Here is an 18,809-nt window from a genome sequence, read left to right on the forward strand (position 1 = left end):
CATCTACAGGTGGCCTACGATCAGTCTGAGATGGAATGGTTCAATGATAACAGGGCAATTCTTTTTAATATCATTTCAAAGTTAGCATGAATTGAGTTCACATTTGCTATTTCAAAGTGCTCTTATGTTGCTATGCCACATCAGATTGTGCTGATACTTATTGAGTGACATCCTGGGGTGGCCTCCTATCAGTCTGAGGTGGAATGGTTCAATGATAACAGGGAAATTCTTTTTAATCTCAGTTCAAAGTTAACATGGATGGAGCTCAGATTTGCTATTTCAAAGTGCTCTTATTTTGGAATTCCACATCAGATTGAGCTGATACTTGGTGAGTGACATCCTGGGGTGGCCTCCTATCAGTCTGAGTTGGAATGGTTCAATGATAACATGGACATTTATTTTAATATCAGTCTGAAATCAGAGTCATTCAAGCCCAGATATGCTTTCAAAGGGCTCTAATTTTCATAAACCATATCCTGATCTTGCCTGTTATCAGTCTGAAGTTAAATGATTTTTTTGTTTGTAACTAATCAAATGTAATGTAATGTAATGTAATGCAAATCTGAATTTTGTCTAGATCTGCTTTTCTGATGGGCCTTTAATTTGAATAAATATATTAGAGTGGGCTGCTGTCTATAGGATTATAATAACTTTAACACATCACTGACTGACTGACAATGTGTTTTGTTTAGTTTTTTTCTGCAGCAATTCATTTTATTAATATTTAATTTTTAATAGTTTGAATCAATGATACATTCATTTATTTTCTTTGTTTTTATGTGTTATTATTAGCCATCGTATTAATTTGTGTTTTATTAACTATCTGAATGAAGGCGAGATCTCATTCATTGAAACATCACTTTTATTTTGAAATCCATTTGAGTTCGCCCTTACGGTAAAGCATGGTGTATAGGCGCACCGCTAAACACAGTGGCGGCTGGCTTGACACCAGTCGCTCCTCCGTCAGGAACAGGAGGAGCTCCAACTAGCTCCTCCGTCAGGAACAGGAGGAGCTCCAACAGGAGCTGGACGCTGCAACCAGAAAGTTTAACCTGAGTCACAGAAAACAACCCTGTTCTTCGCTGGACGCTCTCCGAGTCGTTCACAACCCCGCCTACATTGTTACCGTACTTTCTGTGGTGGGACCGCGTGACGGAGTTGGTCCTGGGTGCGCTTTGCCGTACCGTAACCTCCCGCTCCACCACGTACTGTGCGGTGGAACAGCGGCTTAAGACGACTCTGAGACGCTTCGTGAATACGGGTTTTAGCTACCATCCAGAAGGAACGACCAGGTCTTTCATACCTGCTTCTATTAAACTGTTCAACAGCAGATTAACAACAGAAGATTGATACTACTGCGTATTTTCCCCCAGTATTTCCATGTGTATATATACTTATATTTAGCTATTTATATATACGTAGTATATCCTCTTGTGCGCCACTATCCTGACTGTCTCTAAGTATTTGTGTAACATTGAGCTGCTGTGACTGTATGTCCCCATGTGGGCTAGAAAAGATACTACCTCTGTATGTGTGTGATACTACCTCTGTATGTGTGTGATACTACCTCTGTATGTGTGTGATACTACCTCTGTATGTGTGTGATTCTATTGTATAGCTCATGGTTCTACGACGTATATGTCTGTGATTCCAACTGTTTATGTGCTCTACATGTAGTATCTCTATAAAAGGCGATGACGACACGGGTCTCGCGCAGTCGCAGTCACGTGTTCTCTCGTGCTCTGACGTAACCGTGCTGTCGGTAGAACCGGGATGTGACCGGAGCAGCAGCCCAGCACCGAGCCCGGACACAGGCGTTTCCAGACGGGCACGAGAGGTGGAGTGAGGCCGCTGCGGAGCCAAGGGCCGAGCCCCGGACACCGAGCACGGACACCAGGCGCCGGACACCGAGTCCAAGCGGGAGGCAGCGGGTGGAGGCAGCGGGTGGAGGCGACACGTCAGCCGGCCTCCGCTGCTTGTTGTGCTAGCTGACAGCTGCTGGCTGTAGCGGTGAAGCAGGTGAGGCCATCTTCATCATCTTCATCATCATCAGGCCGTCACGTGACGCTCAGGTCAGGGTCCCAGACCCTCCTGGGCTCCTGTAGTCTTGCTCCTGGACCTGGTTCAGATCCTCAAGTCTCCCGTCAACAACCTCAAATTCTGTCTCTGTTACCATGGAGACCGCGGCTCTGTTACTATAACAACTGTTAGCAACTCAAACTGGCTCTGTTGCCCCGCAACGTGGCACAGTTACAGTAGTAATGAGTGTCGCTAACATGTTACAGTCTCACGTTCATTAACTACCATAACACAATTGAGGATTATTCCTAGATTACATTGGGACAGTTGCTTTACTAGTTACACCAGGAAAAAAGTAACTAGTGCCTTTTAGAAAGTTACTGTGCCGTCACATGTCTGTATGATTGTAGTGTTGTGACACATTAGCTGAACTGTGAGCACTGGGAGGAAGATGCTCTATAATATGGATGTTAGAGGAGGGAGATGCTCTATAATTTGGATGTTAGAGGAGGGAGATGCTCTATAATCTGGATGTTAGCGGCGGAAGATGCTCTATAATTTGGATGTTAGAGGAGGGAGATGCTCTATAATCTGGATGTTAGAGGAGGGAGATGCTCTATAATCTGGATGTTAGCGGCGGAAGATGCTCTATAATATGGATGTTAGCGGAGGGAGATGCTCTATAATCTGGATGTTAGAGGGAGATGCTTTATAATTTGGATGTTAGAGGAGGGAGATGCTCTATAATCTGGATGTTCGCGGCGGAAGATGCTCTATAATCTGGATGTTGGAGGAGGGAGATGCTCTATAATCTGGATGGTAGAGGAGGGGGATGCTCTATAATCCGGATGTTAGAGGAGGGAGATGCTCTATAATCTGGATGGTAGAGGATGGAGATGCTCTATAATCTGGATGGTAGAGGAGGGGGATGCTCTATAATCCGGATGTTAGAGGAGGGAGATGCTCTATAATCTGGATGGTAGAGGAGGGAGATGCTCTATAATCTGGATGGTAGAGGAGGGGGATGCTCTATAATCCGGATGTTAGAGGAGGGAGATGCTCTATAATCTGGATGGTAGAGGATGGAGATGCTCTATAATCTGGATGGTAGAGGAGGGGGATGCTCTATAATCCGGATGTTAGAGGAGGGAGATGCTCTATAATCCGGATGTTAGAGGAGGGAGATGCTCTATAATCTGGATGGTAGAGGAGGGAGATGCTCTATAATCTGGATGGTAGAGGAGGGAGATGCTCTATAATCTGGATGGTAGAGGAGGACGATGTGTGCTCCACCTGAACAGGCCCACTTGTAGCAGTGTAGCCTCATCTCAGTGGCTCGCCTCCAGTTAATGTGAGCGGATCCTTCCTCACAATGACTCTCCTCCACCTAATGTGGGCGGAGCCTCCTCACAATGACTCTCCTCCACCTAATGTGGGCGGCGCCTCCTCACAATGACTCTCCTCCACCTAATGTGGGCGGAGCCTCCTCACAATGACTCTCCTCCACCTAATGTGGGCGGAGCCTCCTCACAGTGACTCTCCTCCACCTAATGTGGGCGGAGCCTCCTCACAGTGACTCTCCTCCATGTGCAGGCACCATGAGTGGCGCCGCCCTCGCTGTGGAGATTGTGGTGGTCTTCTTCCTGGCCCTGTTCCTGCTGCATCGCTATGGCGACTTCAGGAAGCAGCAGCGGATGGTTCTGTTTGGGACGCTGCTCGCCTGGTACCTGTGCTTCCTCATCGTCTTCATCCTGCCGCTGGACGTCAGCACGGTCAGACTGAACACCGCCTCTCAGAACCTCTGAGAACCATATGGAACCTCTCAGAACATTGTAGAACCTTATAGAACCTCTCAGAACATTGTAGAACCTTATAGAACCTCTCAGAACCGTATAGAACCATACATAACCTCTCAGAACCTTATAGAACATTTCAGAACCTTGTAGAACCATATGGAACCTTTTAGAACGATGTAGAACCACATAGAACCTTGTAGAACCTCTCAGAACCGTATAATACCTCTCAGAACCATATAGAACCTCATAGAATCTCTCAGAACCTTGTAGAACCAGACACAGATAGTAACAGACCCTCTTGTCTCTCAGACCATCTATAAGCAGTGCAGGAAGGACCATGAGCAGCAGCTTCCCACCCTCAGCCCGGTACCGTCCAATAATAGCACGGCCAACTCTTCTGTCCCGCCCACCAGCAGGTACGTTGTGGGTCCCCGGTTCGATGTCCTGTAACGTCCTGTGGGGGGGTCTCCCGGTTCGATGTCCTGTAACGTCCTGTGTTGTATAACGCCCTGCAGCGCGGCGGAGCCCTGCTACAAACCCTGGAGCTTCATTCCTGACGGCATCATGCCTGTTTTCTGGAGGGTCGTGTACTGGACGTCACAGTGCCTCACCTGGTGAGTGTCTAGCACTCCTCTGACCCCCTGACCCCCTGACCTCTGACCTCTGACCTGCTCCCCCCGCCGCAGGCTTCTGCTGCCCTTCATGCAGTCCTACGCCCGCTCCGGAGGTTTCTCCATCACCGGCAAGATCAAGACGGCTCTGATCGAGAACGCCATTTACTACGGAACCTACCTGCTCATCTTCGGCTCGCTGCTCATCTACGTGGCCGTCCATCCAGAGTGGCACCTCACCTGGTGTGTGTGTGTGTGTGTGTGTGTGTGTGTGTGTGTGTGTGTGTGTGTGTGTGTGTGTGTGTGTGTGTGTGTGTGTGTGTGTGTGTGTGTGTGTGTGTGTGTGTGTGTGTGTGTGTGTGTGTGTGTGTGTGTGTGTGTGTGTGTGTGTGTGTGTGTGTGTGTGTGTGTGTGTGCTCTAAAGGAGTGTAGAACAGCTGTCTGTTCGGTGACTGACAGGCCAGGTGTGCTGTGCCTCAGGTACGAGCTGCAGACCATCGGCATCACGGCGGCCAACACGTGGGGCCTGTTCCTACTGGTGCTGCTGCTGGGCTACGGGCTGGTGGAGATCCCCCGGTCCTACTGGAACGCCTCCCGACATGGACACCTGCTGGTCAAGACCTACTTCAAGGCCTCCAAGCTCATGACGGAGAAAGCCGACGCCGAGGAGAACCTCGAGGACGTCATGGAGGTAGTGGGGGTGGGGGGGGGGGGGGCAGTGTCATCTGTGTGGGTGGGTAAGTGTCTCACTGTCACTGTGTCGTGCAGGAGGTGAGGAAGGTCAGCGAGTCCATCAAGTACAACCATCCACTGAGGAAGTTCATCGACACCATCCTCAGGAAGGTGAACACACACACACACACACACACACACACACACACACACACACACACACACACACACACACACACACAGATGTGACTGTGCATCAGATTAGCAGCCTCAGACAGCCAATCAGTGGTCAGACCGTCCCGTGTGTCCACAGTGTCCGCTGGACTACCAGGAGAAGATGGGCAGGAACATGGACGACTATGAGGACTTTGACGACAAGCAGAACTCGTACCCGAGTGAGAAGAGTCTGGTGAAGCTACACAAACAGGTGACACACACACACACACACACACACACACACACACACACACACACACACACACACGCACACACCAATAAAGGGCGCTGTGACAGGTGCAGGTGAACTCTGTGTGTGTGTGTGTGTGTGTGTGTGTGTGTGTGTGTGTGTGTGTGTGTGTGTGTGTGTGTGTGTGTGTGTGTGTGTGTAGGTGATCTACGCAGTACAAAGACACAACCGTACCCGAGTGCAGTGGCAGATCCTCCTGCAGGACGCCGTCCACCTGGAGGACGTGGCGAAGAACGAGAGCAGCTTGTCCCGACAGTTTGTCCACAGCTTCCCTTCGTCTGAGGCTCCAGGCTGGTTCAGTCGATACCTGTACACCCCCACTGTGGGTCAGTACCCCCCCTCCATACCTGTACACCCCCACCAAGAGTCAGAACCCCCCCCCCCCCCCCGCGCCATACCTGTACACCCCCACTGTGGGTCAGTACCCCCCCCCCCCCCGCGCCATACCTGTACACCCCCACCATGGGTCAGAACCCCCCCCCCCCCCCCCCCTCCATACCTGTACACCCCCACCATGGGTCAGAACCCCCCCCCCCCCCTCCATACCTCTACACCCCCACCCACACAAACACACACGCCAACAGTAATGAGAGTGTGTGTGTGTCTCTCCTTCTCTGTCTCTGTCTTTCTCTCTTGCCCCCTCTCTCTCTCTCTCTCTTTCTGCCCCCCACTTCAGAGTGGTACTGGGAGTGTGTCCTGAGGCGCTGGTTCCACCGGGCCCTGGCGGTGGTGTTGACCCTGTTCAGCGTGGCAGTGGTCTGGTCAGAATGCACCTTCTTCAGCACTCGTCCTGTCCTGTCGCTGTTTGCTGTCTTCATCCAGCTGGCGGAGCGCGACTACAACTACCTGTACATCCAGGTGAGCCCGGCACTCCAGGTGGGCTCAGGGCCCGCCTGCTCCCTGCCCTGTAAACAGTGTGTGTGTGTGTGTGTGTGTGTGTGTGTGTGTGTGTGTGTGTGTGTGTGTGTGTGTGTGTGTGTGTGTGTGTGTGTGTGTGTGTGTGTGTGTGTGTGTGTGTGTGTGTGTGTGTGTGTGTGTGTGTGTGTGTGTGTGTGTGTGTGTGTGTGTGTGTGTCCACCAGATGGCGTGCTTCATCACCATCTTCTTCCTGTGCACCTGCGTCTACTCCACCGTGTTCCGGATCCGGGTCTTCAACTACTACTACCTGGCGCCGCACCACCAGACCGACGCCTACAGCCTCCAGTTCAGCGGCATGTGAGTCTAGCTCCTGTCCCTGGAACCACCAGGTTCCTAGAACATCCAGGTCTCTAGAACGACCAGGTCTCTGGAACGACCAGGTCTCTAGAACGACCAGGTCTCTGGAACGACCAGGTCTCTGGAACGACCAGGTCTCTGGAACGACCAGGTCTCTAGAACGACCAGGTCTCTAGAACGACCAGGTCTCTGGAACGACCAGGTCTCTAGAACGACCAGGTCTCTGGAACGACCAGGTCTCTGGAACGACCAGGTCTCTAGAACGACCAGGTCTCTGGAACGACCAGGTCTCTAGAACGACCAGGTCTCTAGAACGACCAGGTCTCTGGAACGACCAGGTCTCTGGAACGACCAGGTCTCTGGAACGACCAGGTCTCTAGAACGACCAGGTCTCTGGAACGACCAGGTCTCTGGAACGACCAGGTCTCTGGAATGTCCATCAGACAGCAAGTGACCGTCTGGTTTGCTCCACAGGCTCTTCTGCCGACTCACGCCGCCACTCTGCCTCAACTTCCTGGGTTTGATCCATATGGACTCCGCCATCTCCCACAAGCAGAAGGAGCAGACGGCCTACACCTCTGTAACTCTGCTCACTAACTCCACCCACACAATGCCCTACACCTCTGTAACTCTGCTCACTAACTCCACCCACACAATACCCTACACCTCTGTAACTCTGCTCACTAACTCCACCCACACAATGCCCTACACCTCTGTAACTCCACACACAACCACAGCACCCTCAGATTGACCTGCTGGAGGTGGAGTCTTCACTCAGGGCAACTCACACGGCTCCGTTTCCATGACAACGGTGTTTAGAGACATGGAAGATGCAACTTTTTGAAAAAAAACGCGACAATTCCGTCGCTGTAAAGATGGCCTGAAACGGCACTTTCTGAAAACATTCATTCTCTGCCGGAAACGCTTGGCTCCATCGCTGTAGTAGCTGGTAGTTCTGCACATGCTCAGTAGAACCAATCAGAACAATGTTTCCTCCATGCTGTCATGACTCCCAGTCCATGTTCTTCTGGGACTTGGTAGTTTTATTTTGACAGTCACCACATTAACAATCCAACTTGGTAGTTTTATTTTGACAGTCACCGTAATAACAATCCAACAATCCAACAATCCAACAACAGCACCATCTGTTGGACCAACATGAAAACTACTTCTTTTTCACAACACTGCCATGGAAACATAAAACTTTTCTGAAATGAATACAAAAACTATGCGTATCCACTTGAAGCGTTGCCTTGGAAACGGACCAGAGTCTCTCCGGTCAGTACAGAGAGGTTCAGAGGACACTGCACATGTGACCTGGAACAAACAGGAAGTGGTCCGATGTGAAGAACGTCCTCTGGAGGGTCACGGCGGCGCCTTGTACCAATGTCTCTCCCCTCTGTCTGAACAGATCATGGGCTCCATGCGGGTTCTGTCCTTCATTGCTAACGGCTTCTACATCTACTACCCGATGCTGATCGTCCTCCTCTGTATCGCCACCTACTTCAGGTCAGAGTTCAGAGATCGAAGAGGAGAAGAGGATCGGTGCTGGACCGGACAGAACCAGATCCAGTTGAACAGAATAACAGTAGAGGAAGTAAAATAATGATAATGCATAGTTTTTTATAGCACTTTTTTTGTTTACCACCCAGGTGGTAAACTACGTATGTAGCCACAGCTGCTCTGGGGCAGACTGATGGAGTAGAGGGTGCTAATCTGCACCATCGGTCCCTCCAACCACTCATTCATTCATCCACCCAGGCAGTTTGGGGTTCAGTGTCTTCCCCTAGGATACTTCAGCATGTAGGCAGGCAGATATGGGAATCGAACTTGCATCCTTCCGATTGGGAGACGACCGTTCTACCAACTGAGCCATACCGTCCCAAGAGAAACATACAGGAAATAGAATCCAACAGGAAGGAGAGAAGGTTGAAGTAGAAGCCAGTAGAACTCTGATCCTGGTTCTCTCCTCAGTCTGGGGACTCGCTGCCTCAACCTTCTGGGCTTCCAGCAGTTCATGGGCGACAGCGAGATGACCTCTGACCTCATCGACGAGGGCAAGGAGCTGATCCGACGGGGTGAGTCTGCACGAAGGAGGAGAACCTCCAGAGGGGAGAACCAGCTTAACACGTGTTTATGCTTCACAGAGAAACGGAAACGACAAAGAATCGAGGACGGAGAGAACCGACGCAGAGTGAGTTCATGTGTGAAACCTGAAACAACTGGAACACCAGGAACATCTGCAACAGGAACATCTAGAACACCAAGAAAATCTGGAACATCTAGAACACCAGGGCGATCAAGAACATCTAGAACAGAAACATCTAGAACACCAGGGACATCTGGAACAGGAACATCTAGAACACCAGGGACATCTGGAACAGGAACATCTAGAACACCAGGAACATCTAGAACATCTAGAGCACACCTACAATCAGGAAATCCAACCAGAACTCTGAAGTTTCTACTGCTAACACAACTGTGTGTGTGTGTGTGTGTGTGTGTGTGTGTGTGTGTGTGTGTGTGTGTGTGTGTGTGTGTGTGTGTGTGTGTGTGTGTGTGTGTGTGTGTGTGTGTGTGTGTGTGTGTGTGTGTGTGTGTGTGTGTGTGTGTGTGTGTGTGTAGGAGCGGAAGGAGCGCTATGGCCATGTGAGGGAGGACCTCTCCTCCAGGAGCAGAGGCAGTGTGGAGATGAAGGAGAGCAGCTACACTGATTCTGTGACGTCCAGCAGGCGTAAGTTCTTCTCCTCTCTGTGACCTTTAGCCTCCGACACGCTGTGACCTTTAGCCTCCGACACGCTGTGACCTTTAGCCTCCGACACGCTGTGACCTTTAGCCTCCGACACTCTGTGACCTTTAGCCTCCGACACGCTGTGACCTTTAGCCTCCGACACTCTGTGACCTTTAGCCTCCGACACGCTGTGACCTTTAACCTCCGACACGACTTGACCTTTAGCCTCCGACACGCTGTGACCTTTAGCCTCCGACACGACTTGACCTTTAGCCTCCGACACGACTTGACCTTTAACCTCCGTCACGACTTGACCTTTAACCTCCGACACGCTGTGACCTTTAGCCTCCGACACGCTGTGACCTTTAGCCTCCGACACGACTTGACCTTTAACCTCCGACACGCTGTGACCTTTAACCTCCGTCACGACTTGACCTTTAACCTCCGACACGACTTGACCTTTAACCTCCGTCACGACTTGACCTTTAGCCTCCGACACGACTTGACCTTTAACCTCTGACACGCTGTGACCTTTAACCTCTGCACACCAAAGGTCAAAAGATCAGGTACTACATCACAGGCAGTAACATTACTCTCCAGGTAGAAACTGTACTCTCCAGTTGGTAACTTTGCCCTCCAGGTAGTAACTTTACAGGTAGTAACTTTACTCTTCCGGTAGTAACTTTACTCTCCCAGTAGTAACTTTACTCTCCAGGTAGTAACTGTACTCTCCAGCTGGTAACCTTGCCCTCCAGGTAGTAACTTTACAGGTGGTAACTTTACTCTCCAGGTAGTAACTTTACCCTCCAGGTAGTAACTTTACAGGTGGTAACTTTACTCTCCAGGTAGTAACTTTCCTCTCCAGGTAGTAACTTTACTCTCCAGGTAGTAACTTTACTCTCCAGATAGTAACTAGTTAGATCAGCAGACTTTCTCAGGTTATCATACAGTATGGCTCATAAGATTGCTCAAATCAGTCTGGAGGAGCTTTAACTCCTCCTCTGACTCCTGTGTCTCCTCCTGCTCCTCCTCTAACTCCTGTGTCTCCTCCTGCTCCTCCTCTGACTCCTGTGTCTCCTCCTGCTCCTCCTCTAACTCCTGTGTCTCCTCCTGCTCCTCCTCTAACTCCTGTGTCTCCTCCTGCTCCTCCTCTAACTCCTGTGTCTCCTCCTGCTCCTCCTCTGACTCCTGTGTCTCCTCCTGCTCCTCCTCTAACTCCTGTGTCTCCTCCTGCTCCTCCTCTGACTCCTGTGTCTCCTCCTGCTCCTCCTCTAACTCCTGTGTCTCCTCCTGCTCCTCCTCTGACTCCTGTGTCTCCTCCTGCTCCTCCTCTAACTCCTGCGTCTCCTCCTCTGACTCCTGTGTCTCCTCCTGCTCCTCCTCTGACTCCTGTGTCTCCTCCTGCTCCTCCTCTGACTCCCGCGTCTCCTCCTGCTCCTCAGAGTCCAAGTACTCCCGCTCGGCGGTCCGGGCTGACAGGGACTGTATGGAGCTGCTGCAGGACGCCGAGCCGTTGGACTTCAACGCAGACGCACTGACAGACGAAGCTGTGGAGGCCGAGGCCACCAGGTATGCTCCTCCTCCTCCTCCCGCTCCTCCTCCTGCTCCTGCTCCTCCTCCTGCTCCCGCTCCTCCTCCTGCTTCCCCCCTAACTGTAATCTAGCTCAGTCATATTACTTCTCACATCTTTTGTTCTCAGACACTCAGGAGGTCGATATTTGTCTATGTCGTCTTCTCGGAGCCGGATATTCGACGACGTCTGACGAGGAGGATGTGCAGGAGGAAGAGGAGGAGGAGGAGAGCCTGCAGAGACAGACCCTCCTCCGTTTCCTCGTCCCCGACAGCTGCTCCGCTTCCCAGCATGCACGCTGGATCAGACAGGAAGTGTCACTTTTGAAGGAGGAGGAGGAGAAGGAGGCGCACCAGCTTGACCTCCTGGAGACTGCATGTTCTCCTCCACACGTCACTGTAAGACTCACGCAGCTCGCAGCTTTTATTTATCTTCCCTCTATTTATGACTGGAACTCTTATTCTGGAGGCACTGGACTTCCTGTCGGCCAGCAGGTGGGCGGAGCCAGAACGCTTGTATATCTGTCCCGAAAGTGTTCGATGTTTTTCTTCGTACTCGTCTTTCCCGAAGTCTCATCTTACTGCAGCCGAGCCAATCAAATCATCACGATGCTCCAGACTGACGATGCCACACCCTCTTTTGGAAGTCTGTTAGCATTGGCAGCTACATTAGCATCGGTAACTACGGCAACGCCTCCATGCGATACGTTGCAGGACCGTTCAGAACGTCTCGTCAGGTTGAGGCTCAGAAAGAGAGTGGACTGATGGAGGATCCCAGAGGAACTCCAGTGGTCATGCCTGGTTGTATCATATCGTCTCTGTCCTAAATGTGGGCGTAACTATGTGGATCAGGTGGAAAAACAACGATAAACCTTGTATATGATCAGTTTCTCTTTTGTTCTTCGATGTAAATATAAAAATAAAAACGTGGATCGAGAGGAGGTTGACTGCATCACGCTCCTACCGGGACTTCAGGTGTTTCAGTGAAGAAAGAGGGCAGAACCAGGTGGTTCAGTCTGATACATGGAATCTGAAAGGGCTAAAGACAGCTCCCTGAGGAACACCACAAAAACCCACTGACAGGAAGTGAGAAGTTCTGAATTGACTGCTTGTCAGTAACTTTGAATGTTTCTCAGTTTTCTACACTTGTTTGTAATTAACGGTTCTACACTGTAACAACCTGCTGTGGCCCGAGGATGGATCCCCGAGGAACACCACCAGAATTTACTCACTGTATCATGTTGCGTCTCGGACAGTTTGGGAAGTCTAATGGCAGATTTTGTATTTTCAGGTCGCTGCAGAAAAAAGACAAACATTTTAAATAAGCATTTTTTATTTATTTCAACAACAAACATACAACATGTACATATGTATGAAAGGTATATGATGTTGGCTTGGTGCCATCTGATGGAGGCTGTATGATGGAGGCTTGGTGCCGTATTATGGAGGCGGTATGATGTTGGCTTAGTGCTGTATGATGGAGGCTTGGTGCAGTATGATGTTGGCTTGGTGCCATATGATGGAGGCTGTAGGACATTTGCGTGGTGTCGTATGATGGAAGCTGTATGATGTTGGCTTGGTGCCGTATGATGGAGGCTTGGTGCCATATGATGGCGGCTGTATGGTGTTGGCTTGTTGCCGTATGATGGCGGCTGAATGATGTTGGCGGTATGGTGCTGGCTTGTTGCCGTATGATGGAGGCTGTATGATGGAGGCTGTATGATGTTGGCTTGGTGCCGTATGATAGAGGCGGTATGATGTTGGCTTGGTGTTGTATGATGGAGGCTTGGTGCCATATGATGGCGGCTGTATGATGTTGGCGGTATGGTGTTGGCTTGTTGCCGTATGATGGCGGCTGTATGATGTTGGCGGTATGGTGCTGGCTTGGTGCCGTATGATGGAGGCTGTATGATGTAGGCTTGGTGTATGTTGGAGGCTGTATGATGTTGGCTTGGTGCCATATGATGGAGGCTGTATGATGTTGGCTTGTTGCCGTATGATGGAGGCTGTATGATGGAGGCTGTATGATGTTGGCTTGGTGCCGTATGATGGAGGCTGTATGATGGAGGCTGTATGATGTTGGCTTGGTGCCGTATGATGGAGGCTGTATGATGTAGGCTTGGTGTTGTATGATGGAGGCTGTATGATGTTGGCTTGTTGCCGTATGATGGAGGCTGTATGATGTAGGCTTGGTGTTGTATGATGGAGGCTGTATGATGTAGGCTTGGTGTTGTATGATGGAGGCTGTATGATGTTGGCTTGTTGCCGTATGATGGAGGCTGTATGATGTAGGCTTGTTGCCGTATGATGGAGGCTGTATGATGGCGGCTGTATGATGTTGGCGGTATGGTGCTGGCTTGGTGCCGTATGATGGAGGCTGTATGGCGTTGGCTTGGTGCCGTATGATGGCGGCTGTATGATGTTGGCGGTATGGTGCTGGCTTGGTGCCGTATGATGGCGGCTGTATGATGGAGGCTGTATGATGTTGGCTTGGTGCCGTATGATGGAGGCTGTATGATGTTGGCTTGGTGCCGTATGATGGAGGCTGTATGATGTTGGCTTGGTGCCGTATGATGGAGGCTGTATGATGTTGGCTTGGTGCCGTATGATGGAGGGCGTATGGCGTTGGCTTGGTGCCACCTCTTTGGACGTCTTCTCTCCTTTGACTTCCTGAAGCTGCTGCTTGTCTTGAACCTGCTGAAGATCTGCACACTGTTCTTCCTTCACTCAATAAACTTCTCAAAGTCCTCAGAGTCTGTTTATTCTCTGGACTCACCACCCCGATCACATTTATTGATCTATAAAGAGTTAGAGCAATGAGGAACAGAACGAAGCTCCAACATATCGAGCTCTTCACAGAACAAAACCTCAACGGCCGTATTTATGGGCTGTGTTACAAAAAATGGATTTTGGTGAGAATTTTATACATATGGTCAAGGTTCTGTATTCTAAACCTTCTCCTCTAGTTCTCACTGGACAATTGTCATCCCCATTGTTTCCTGTCTCCAGGTCCTTCCAGCAGGGTTGCCCCCTGAGCCCGTCGCTGTTCGCCCGCTCTCTAGAACCCCGAGCACAGATGATCCGCCAACCTGCTACCATGCAACCCATCTCAGTTGGTCGTACCTCTCGTCATCTGGCTTTATATGCTGATGATGTGCTTGTATTTATGGAGAACCCGGTCCAGTCCCTGAATATTCTGCTCATTGTCTGTAGTGAGTTCAGCGACCTATCTGGTTTAAGAATCTATTGGAATAAGTCTGCCTTATTACCCCCTTAATGACACAGCTAAAGCACTGCAATTTCCATCTAATATTCCTGTTGTACAACAATTTAAATATCTTGGAGTTCATATTTTCCCGACCCTGAACCGCATTGTTTGCCACAACTACTTAGGAATTTGGAAAGCGGTTGAATCAGACCAGAGTGATTCACAATTTATTTGGAATAAAAAGCGGCTTCACTTAAAACTGTCAACTTTACAGAGGAGCACGAGACGGAGGTCTGGCAGTACCTGGTTTTATTTTCTAGTTCTATTTCTTTGTTCTTAGACCTCTTTTTGTGTGGGCTAATGCTGAAATAACTGTCACTTGGCGTGAATTAGAGGACGATAACGTTCGACCACTAATGTTGCAAGGGATACTCTTTTTCAACATATCCAACTTACAATGTGAACTTTGTTTTGGTCCGATAGTCTCCTTTCTCATTCCGAGCTGGCGCAAGGTTGAATCCCTGTCTGGACTATCCTGGAAGTGGCACACGCTCTCTCCAATATTCCACAACAAGAGCCTTGTGACTGGAGGCAGACCATCACAGCATCTCCTTGGAGTGACGGTAGCATCCGATATCTCGGTGACATTTGGAATCATGCAGGTTTACGCTCCTTTCAGGACGTAAGAGACACTTTAGCCTTGCCGCCCTTCTCATTCTTCTTTATTTACAACTTAGACATGCTCTTAATGCACACAGTATTCTCCTCCAGCAAGCCTTATCCATCCAAACTCTTTAGAATTTGAAATAACAGCGGCTCAGTTTCCAAACGGTACTCTTTTTCCCTGACATCTTCTTACTCTGATTTTCCACTGGACAGGTTATGGAGGAACCATCACCCTGCTCTAGATCCTGGTTTTGAGTGGGAGCAGGTTTGGAAAAATGTGTTTGTTTTCTTTCTTTCCTGTTTGTTTGTCAGTTGATGTTTTGGTTTATGTTCTGGGTTCATTCGGCGGCTCTTGTGGCCTCAGCAATATTGCAGGTCGGAGACTTTATATAATGAACGCTTGAGATGGACAATACTGTGAAAACTGAAGGTGTGGCTTAGCTACTGAGGGGAACTGAGGGAACTGCCGAGGCTGGTCCAGCCATTCCAGGGATGTTTCTGTCTGTTTGGGGGCCCTATGCAAGACCCTGTTTGGGGGCCCTATGCAAGATGCTGTTTGGGGGCCCTATTTTGTCAAACTACGATGCATAGATTCCTGACTCTTTTGGGTGCTCCATAAAGAAGCAACAATCTATGACATTTTAAGAGGAAAACAGGCAAGAGTCATGAAAACTTCTGTCAAAATAAAATTAAACATCTTAAGTTGACCCACCCTAGTTATGGAATCACAGGAGTGCCAAAATCAAAAGGAAATAAATGTGGAAATATAAAGAGAATCAATAACACAAATAATATACAAAGGTAGTCACATTCTTTTTCTATCTTGTTTTTGCTTAATCCATTTTGTCAATGCTTGTCCTGTTTTGTCTTTGTCTCTTCCATTTGCTTCCAAAATGATTGAATAATATTTGGACTGTTTAATCTCAGTCACCATCGTGTCCAACATTGTCCCACTGATTGCAGCAATCAGCTCATTTTGGATAACATCTCCAAGATAACTGGAATGACTGAACCGGCCACTCTCCACACGCTCAATGTGCTGCTTCATGACACGATCAAGAAGCTCCACCTCTTTTAAGAAATGTCCATTATTTTGCTGGTGTAACGTGTTTGAGGAACCTCTCAATGCACGACTTCTCTCAGCTAGAGATTGTTTGATGGAGATTAAGCGAGTCAGGACATCTCTCCAGTGCCTCTTCTCAGCCTCCAAAGTGTCCTTTCAGCTCGGTCTATGGTCTCTCCTGTTCTTAGACGCAGTTCAAAATCTTTCCAGGTGCCAGGTGTGTTGTGTGCTCTGGTCTGCTTTCATGACTTTTCAGAAGTATGCCTACATTTGTCCAGTTTGACAGTCCCTCAGTCATTAATTTGTATTCTTTCTTTGAGAATAACTTGCAGCAAAAGCAGTACACGGAATAAAAGTTTTGGAGTAGGTAAGCCAGGTCCGTTTTATCTTTTCTCCATTAATTAATGTTCTATAGAAATAATGATGATGCAAACTTCTGCCATCTTCTCTCTTGGGAAATATGGCAGTGCTGCTCCCTGGTCAGGTGGTGCTGAAGGTGGTAGTGCTGCTCCCTGGTCAGGTGGTGCTGAAGGTAGTAGCAGTGCTGCTCCCTGGTCAGGTGGTGCTGAAGGTGGCAGTGCTGCTCCCTGGTCAGGTGGTGCTGAAGGTGGTAGTGCTGCTCCCTGGTCAGGTGGTGCTGAAGGTAGTGGCAGTGCTGCTCCCTGGTCAGGTGGTGCTGAAGGTGGCAGTGCTTCTCGCTGGTCAGGTGGTGCTGAAGGTGCTGCTTCCTGGTCTGTGGCTCCAAAATACTATTGCTAATACTATTCATACTATATAATTGAGTTATGTTACACTAATGGAGAAATTCATAATCTGTTGTCATTATAAACCTTGCAATATCCTGCAGTGTCCCTTTAAAGCATGCACCCAAATTCAAAGTTGTCCATTTTAAGCAGTTGGAGGGTGGAGTTGCGGATGGTGGTGGGTGTTAACGGAGAACTCGTCCAAAGGTCTGCAACCTCGGCCACGGGACTGCGGTCAAGCCAGCCCGCAGTTTCAAAAACGAGGTCAAGTGAGCCGGTGTCGGTACCAGATAGACCGTATAGAAACAGCAGCCCAAGCTTTAACTCTTTTTTTTCTTTTTTTTCACATAATCAAATAAATTGTACGCAGGATTCCGTCTGGCGGCTCCACTGATGGCATTCACATGTGACATAGATTTTATTCTAGCCCTCTCCTAAAGCAAACACTTCAGCTCGCCCCTCCGACCCACGTAATGGACAAAACCCACCTGATCTTTATCCTGCCAGCGTTTTTCTTCATCAAGTTTCTTCTTTTTTCTTTTATCTGCGCCAGACGAATAAGCTCGTTTGGAAGCCATGCCGTTAGTGACCTGAACCTACGGCTCGGCGCAATTCCCCTCCCGCTCGTAGTTTAGTAGTAGTGGTCGTCATAGCAACGCAGTGTGATAGACACTAGAACTGACTAATCAGCTGGCCAGGTGCCAGGTACTTGTCACAACTTTTCCTTCGGGTCATTCTCAGTTATTGCAGCTGGCCTTGCAACTTGAGGGGGCCCCCTAGTGGCGCGGGGGGCCCTATGCACCCGCATAGTCCGCTTATAACAAGAAACGGCTCTGCGCCATTCCTACATGCTCTAGCAATATGTTCTTGTTTCCACCATACGCCTCTGAATCTCAGGTAATGATAATATATTATGTTTTTGTTTGTTTTTTGTTTGTTTTTGTTTTAGTGTTATGTAAGATAAGTGTTGTATCTTGTTTAATGTGACTCAATTAATAAAAAAATTTGATCACAAAAAAACCAAAAAAACTCAACGTGACGTGGAGCCGAAGGCTGTAAAGAACTCAGAAACCAGCGGGGTTGGGAGGGACTCGGCTGCTGTCGGCGTTAACAGCAAATAAAAGGTTTGGAAAATGGATCCAAGAATGTACCGTAACTGTACAAGCACAGAAATCTGTACAGTACCGGAATCCTGTACGCACCGTACACAAGTTACTGATCCTTTAGTCCTACAAGCTAGGGAATCAAAAGGCATCATTTTACCAGGATGGGCAGCTCTTCAACAAACACACTGACAAGTGAAGGAAATGCAGTCATTAATGTGTTCTTTAAATTGATGAAGGAACAGAAAGATATTGTTCACAATGGGTTTATTGATAATTACCTTCAGGCAGAATACATGGGATACAGCGAGATCTCGGGCTCAACCATCAGACTGTCCGGGAGGACCAGGCACCAGAGTGGAAGAGCCCCGAGATCCCAAAAACAGCAGTTTCTTTTTTTTTTTAACTTAATTTTTATTGAAATTTTTTCAGTTTTCACAGTTACAGTGTCAGGGCAAAACAAATATACAAAATCTATCCATCTTTCATCAACCAAAGTCTCTATTGTCCAGTGGCGGCGGTGTCCTCTTCTGTCCTCCTGAAGTCAGTCCATTTTTCCCACTTTTCTTCGAAATGAGTCTCCTGTAATCTTACTTTGTGAGTGAGTCTCTCCATTACTAATATTTCTTCAACAACACGTAACCACCGCTCCCGGGTCGGCGGCTCCACTTTGTACCACAATCTGGTCATCACTTTCTTGCTTGCTGTTAGTAATATCTTAAACAGATATACGTCTTCTCTTTGTATCACATTATGAGTTATGTTTCCCAAATACAGCATCTTACAAGTTTTGGGGAACTGATATCCGATTACTTTTTGTAAACTCTGCCATATTTGTTCCCAATACACCTGTAATTTGTGACCGGACCAGATTATGTGTGTGTGATCTGCATCAACGTGTCGGCACAATCTCCAACATGGCTGTTGTGCCAACACCACTTTTGACC

The 18,809-nt window shown here is 48.8% G+C and overlaps 1 protein-coding gene across 1 annotated transcript; it reads left to right on the plus strand.

Annotated features, from left to right (window-relative positions):
• Positions 1 to 999: 999 nt before the first annotated feature.
• LOC308118186 (G-protein coupled receptor-associated protein LMBRD2B-like) lies at positions 1,000 to 13,827 on the plus strand. The gene is made up of 19 exons (XM_080477480.1): positions 1,000 to 1,292; positions 1,678 to 2,019; positions 3,613 to 3,791; positions 4,125 to 4,231; positions 4,331 to 4,429; positions 4,502 to 4,669; positions 4,907 to 5,117; positions 5,195 to 5,269; positions 5,412 to 5,525; positions 5,707 to 5,890; positions 6,241 to 6,422; positions 6,646 to 6,779; positions 7,254 to 7,359; positions 8,191 to 8,288; positions 8,754 to 8,857; positions 8,927 to 8,973; positions 9,405 to 9,513; positions 10,953 to 11,079; positions 11,210 to 13,827. The coding sequence occupies exons 3-19, from the start codon at positions 3,618 to 3,620 to the stop codon at positions 11,271 to 11,273; spliced, it is 2,103 nt and encodes a 700-aa protein (XP_080333606.1). The 5' UTR covers positions 1,000 to 1,292; positions 1,678 to 2,019; positions 3,613 to 3,617; the 3' UTR covers positions 11,274 to 13,827.
• The last annotated feature ends 4,982 nt before the right edge of the window (positions 13,828 to 18,809 follow it).

Source organism: Lipophrys pholis, assembly GCF_963383615.2.
Source record: "Lipophrys pholis genome assembly, chromosome: 12".
NCBI classification, from domain to species: Eukaryota; Metazoa; Chordata; class Actinopteri; order Blenniiformes; family Blenniidae; genus Lipophrys; species Lipophrys pholis.

Excerpts from the sequence above, each read along its gene's own strand:
- LOC308118186 (XM_080477480.1), top strand. The coding sequence starts at position 3,618 with ATGAGTGGCGCCGCCCTCGCTGTGGAGATTGTGGTGGTCTTCTTCCTG. Across the intron at positions 8,858-8,926 it reads CAAGGAGCTGATCCGACGGG|AGAAACGGAAACGACAAAGA; the intron begins GTGAGTCTGCAC and ends TATGCTTCACAG. Across the intron at positions 9,514-10,952 it reads TTCTGTGACGTCCAGCAGGC|AGTCCAAGTACTCCCGCTCG; the intron begins GTAAGTTCTTCT and ends CCTGCTCCTCAG.